The sequence below is a fragment of the Trichechus manatus genome, unplaced genomic scaffold (genome assembly GCF_000243295.1).
Source record: "Trichechus manatus latirostris isolate Lorelei unplaced genomic scaffold, TriManLat1.0 scaffold00236, whole genome shotgun sequence".
NCBI lineage: Eukaryota > Metazoa > Chordata > Mammalia > Sirenia > Trichechidae > Trichechus > Trichechus manatus.
In genome coordinates, this window is record NW_004444172.1 from 280,810 (window position 1) to 285,483 (window position 4,674).

At 34.1% G+C, this 4,674-nt stretch overlaps 1 protein-coding gene across 1 annotated transcript; it reads right to left on the reverse strand.

The window, feature by feature from the left end:
• Positions 1 to 890: 890 nt before the first annotated feature.
• Positions 891 to 1,860, reverse strand: LOC101343298 (olfactory receptor 10AG1-like). Its single transcript, XM_004389210.3, has one exon. The coding sequence runs from the start codon at positions 1,858 to 1,860 to the stop codon at positions 904 to 906; it is 957 nt and encodes a 318-aa protein (XP_004389267.2). The 3' UTR covers positions 891 to 903.
• Between the last annotated feature and the right edge of the window lie 2,814 nt (positions 1,861 to 4,674).

Sequence of the window (4,674 nt, forward strand, 5' to 3'; positions counted from 1 at the left end):
ATCTGTAGATTTATCCAAAAATTTGAAGTAGGAGATAGTAACATCATTTTTTCCACGCACTCATTTAATTACTCATTCAATGAACACTCATTTTTCATTTACTATTGGCCAATATCTGTGATGTAGAATCAGAAAAAAATGCTAGCAAATACAAGTATGAAAATTTAGACAATTAATTAAGGCAACTCATGTTGCATATTTTTAAGAATATTTAAACCAATAATTTTAATATTTTAAATTCTGTTCATAGTTTTTAGAAAGAAAGATCACACTTTTATTTATGCAACAAGATTATTATTTAGACTTGGAAAGGTGAAGATAGATCAATTTTCCAAGTATACACCCAAGTACAGTAAACTTGAGCTACATATCCTAAAGTACATCATAAACAGGAAGGATTAACTTGTCAACCCAGGAAATGTAGGGACTTGAAATGTTTCTTTCATGGCTATGTGACACGCACTTAAAACATTAATAATTAAGCTGATCATGCTAGTTTTAAAAGTGAAGAAAAACAAACACAACAAAACATTTGCCAATTCAACAATTTTTACGTGCATTGAATCAGTGACATTAAATACATTTTCCATGTTGAGCAACAATTATCATTACCCTTTTACAAATTATTCCACCACCATTAAAATAAATTCAATGCCTCCTAGGCAAAAACTTTCCTATTCCCTCTACCCCCATAATCACTATTAACCTTTTTTTTAATGTATTTGCATATTTCATATACGTGAGATCATAAAGTAATTGTCCTTGTGCGACTGAGTTATTTTACTCAGCATAAAATTTTATAGTTTCATCCATGTTGTGGTGTGTATCAAAACTTATTTCTTGTTATGATTGAGTAAAATTGTATGTACCACATTTATCTGTTGATGGACATTTAGGTTGTTTCTACCTCGTATGCTGCTTTTTAAACAATAATTTTCTCAGTGCAGCAATAACATCCTTGTTTCTAAGGCTGTATATCATGGGATTAAACATTGGAGTAACTATGGTGTAGAAAAGAGAGAGTAGCTTGTCCATTCCTGCAGAATGATTGGATTTGGGTCTTAAATAGGTGATGGTAGCAGATCCAAAAAATAAAACCACAACCAGCAGGTGGGAAGAACATGTGGAGAAGGCTTTAGCCTGTCCTGAGGCTGTTGGCAGCTTCAGAATGGTGGAAAAGATTTTGCTGTAAGAGGCAAGTATCAACATAAAAGGGACAGCAACAAACAACATAGCTACTACATAGACAGACATCTCATGAACAAAAGTGTCCCCACAGGCTAGCTTGATAATGGGAGGGATGTCACAGAAGAAGTGGTTAACTTGGTTAGAATTGCAAAAATGCAGACAGAAAATCTGAGCAGTTTGCCCTATCTGGACTGGGATGCCAATGATCCAGGAGCCAACTGCTAGCTGGACACACATCTTTTGGTTCATGACTAGAGGATAGTGCAGGGGGTTACAAACGGCTGCATAGCGGTCATAAGCCATCACAGCCAGGAGGAAACATTCAGTGGCACCTAGCATAAGAAAGAAACACATTTGAGTGGCACATTCCAGCATAGAAATGCTTCTATCCTGAGTCCAAAGATTCACTAGCATCCTGGGGAGAGTGACAGTTACATAAGAAATTTCCAGTAAGGCAAAATTTGCCAGGAAAAAATACATGGGTTTCTGTAATGCAGGATCAAGTCTGGTTAGTATTATTATGAGGCTATTTCCAATTATAATAATTATATAAATGATGGAGAACACTCCAAATAGAAATCCTTGGAGATTTGAAAGGTCAGAAAATCCCAGCAGTACAAATTGCATCACTGCAGAGACATTGCCTTCTGCTTTTTTTACTTCATGTTTCATCTGTAGGAGTGATTCAATCAGAAATATAAGTTACTTCACTTTTCTTAGCTTTTGTACTCTTACTTGCAAACTGGGGATGGTATGCCTTACAATTTTCCCAATTCCCTATAAGAATAAATCCAACAAATAACTGTTTCTCTAAAAGAATAGTCAAATATATTTTTAAATTATTGCTCAATACATCCATAAGAAACATTTTCTTTCTTTCTTTCTTTTTTTTTTTTTCCTGCTAAGGGTTTCCTTGTATTTCCTTGTTTCTGTTGATGGTATGTATGGTTTTAAATTTTGCTATTCATATGAACACTCAAAGTCTCAAATCTGAAATGTTGTTCAATGATAGCAATTTATTCCATTTTTTTAGTTGACATGCTTTCCTCTCGATTCTATTTTCCAATATTATCAATGGAAAATTATTTTCATTGTCCAAATAAAGACTCTATATGTGATCTATCATAGTTTTGAACCATTTAAATGTAGTTAAATGGAAGATGGGGATTCTCCTGCGGTATCTCAAAAGTCTTGTTTTGCTTTAACATACTGTACATCAAGGCTATTTTGTTATAAAACATGATATAACCACCAAATGTTATGGGCTGGCATTTAATCTTTAAATCTGTTTGTATCTCAGTGTAAGGTCTATGAAGTCAGAAGTCAGCATTTTTATTCACATTTTGTAGTCAGGTATAAGTTAGAAACAAATTTGCCTAGTATTTATGCTCAAGAAAGCAATTTTAACTAGAACATCCACTTCTTTATTCTTCTTACACACCTGTTTTATAAGAGCAACATTAACTCATCCATGATATTTTCCTAAATCATCCCATCCTCACTAATTACTGTCTTTCTGTCAACTTCATTTGTGCAGATCAGTCTTCTCTCTTGTATGCACTGCATGTTGCACACAAGAGTGTGTTAGATAGTGACCGTCAATTTTTATTAAGCACTTTTTTTATCGCTATGCCTACATTATCAGCTTCTTATAGAATTCAATATATTTTTCTATGCAATGCGTAGTATTTTGTTTAACCAAACATGATTTATTAATATCCATATAACCAAGAAATCAAACCCATTGCTGTCAAGTTGATTCCAACTCATAGTGACCCTAAAGGACAGAGTAGAACTGCCCCATAGGGTTTCCAAGGCTGAAATCTTTACAGAAGCAGACTGCTAGTGGGTTGGAACTGCCAGACTTTTGGTTAGCAGCCATATAACTTGATTTAATAACTTATTTGATAGATTATATAAATGAATCAAATTGATTGTGTCTTTAGAATAATTTCCAGCTAGTAAGGATGATCTCCTACATAAATGTGATCTGTCTCCCACCATCACTAAAGGATCTAATTATGCTTTTTTTTTTTTTTTTTGCTGTGTGTGTGTTAAAGAATAACACTCATTTTATTTACTCTTATAGAATTAGCACATTAGCTCATTGTTTTCCGTATTGCTAGATAACTTCCATATTACGTGTAAATTAATTTGACAGTCAATGCAGATAGTTGTTGTTTTTTGTGGTTAGCTGCCGTTGAGTCCATTCTAACTCACGAGGAATACATGTGTTCAAAGTAGAACTGCTCTGTAGAGTTTTAAAGGTTGTGACTTTTGGAAGTAGAGTGCCAGGCCTATCTTCCAAGGCACCTCACAGCAAATTCAAACTGCCATCTATTTGGCTAGTATTCCAGCACTTAACTGTTCAAACTTCCCTGGGACCTGTCAATAGAGATTAACTCCTTGCAAAGAGAAGACTCACCTCTATCTGTATACTAAGGGTGTTAAGCATGTATCATGTCCTAGAAGAGACACAATTGGGACAGTAGCAAAATTTGGACATTCTATGGATTTTCTGTGACTGAGTAAAGGGAAGACAAATAACCACTCATTGCAGCACCTACAATATTCTAGACTAAACAGTAAAGCACTAAAGATATTTCCACAATCATCTGACACAGTGCTCCCAATAAAATTGGATTGTAGGGAATGTTAAAGATGCCGTAACAGAGTCTTAAGAATGGTTAGAAATTAGTGTCTATTGCATAATATTAATAAAATATAATTTTAATTCTATTAGAATACACAACCCATACTTTCTTTCACTTCACTATTCCATAAAACTACAAGCATGTTGTATTCACCCTGTAATTCAATCTAGAGTCCAACGCGCAGAAGATGATCAAAATTGTTGAATTATCGTCATCACCATGTATCATGCAACCACACTTGATCTGACCATTATCCTCAGAGACTGCATCCTCATTATTGTGTCTGATCTTTTCATAAACTCTTCTGTCTATCTTAGACTCACTCTCGGCATTGTTCCCACCGATCGAGTAAGGTGGTACATTTGAAAGGAAACCTGAAACTAAGGTGCAAAGAAACAAGAAAGAAAGAAACAGCTGAACTTGCAAACAGGACTCTAGTGTTCTACACCTCCCACAGCTACTGAAACCTTTGTTTTTTTCGGTCCTGATTTATTTTTTCTTCTAAAAAATGGAGAAACAATGTTATGAACATTAAAAATGATTCTCAATGTGAAGCCACTTTTAAAGTAAGAAATATTATAATTATTCAAATTCTATCCGACTTCTGCAAATCTTTAGACGCTAACTATACAATTCAGAAAGAAAATAACTGGATACACATGCTGACATTTCTATTTTTATTCAAACACTTCATGTTTATTTTTCTGGTCTCCACACTGTGTTCAGGGTAGAGATTTTGTTATCAACTAAAACGTCATCACAGTGTGTATATATATATATATATATATATATACACACACACACAATATGGGAATATATATTGCTTGAATTA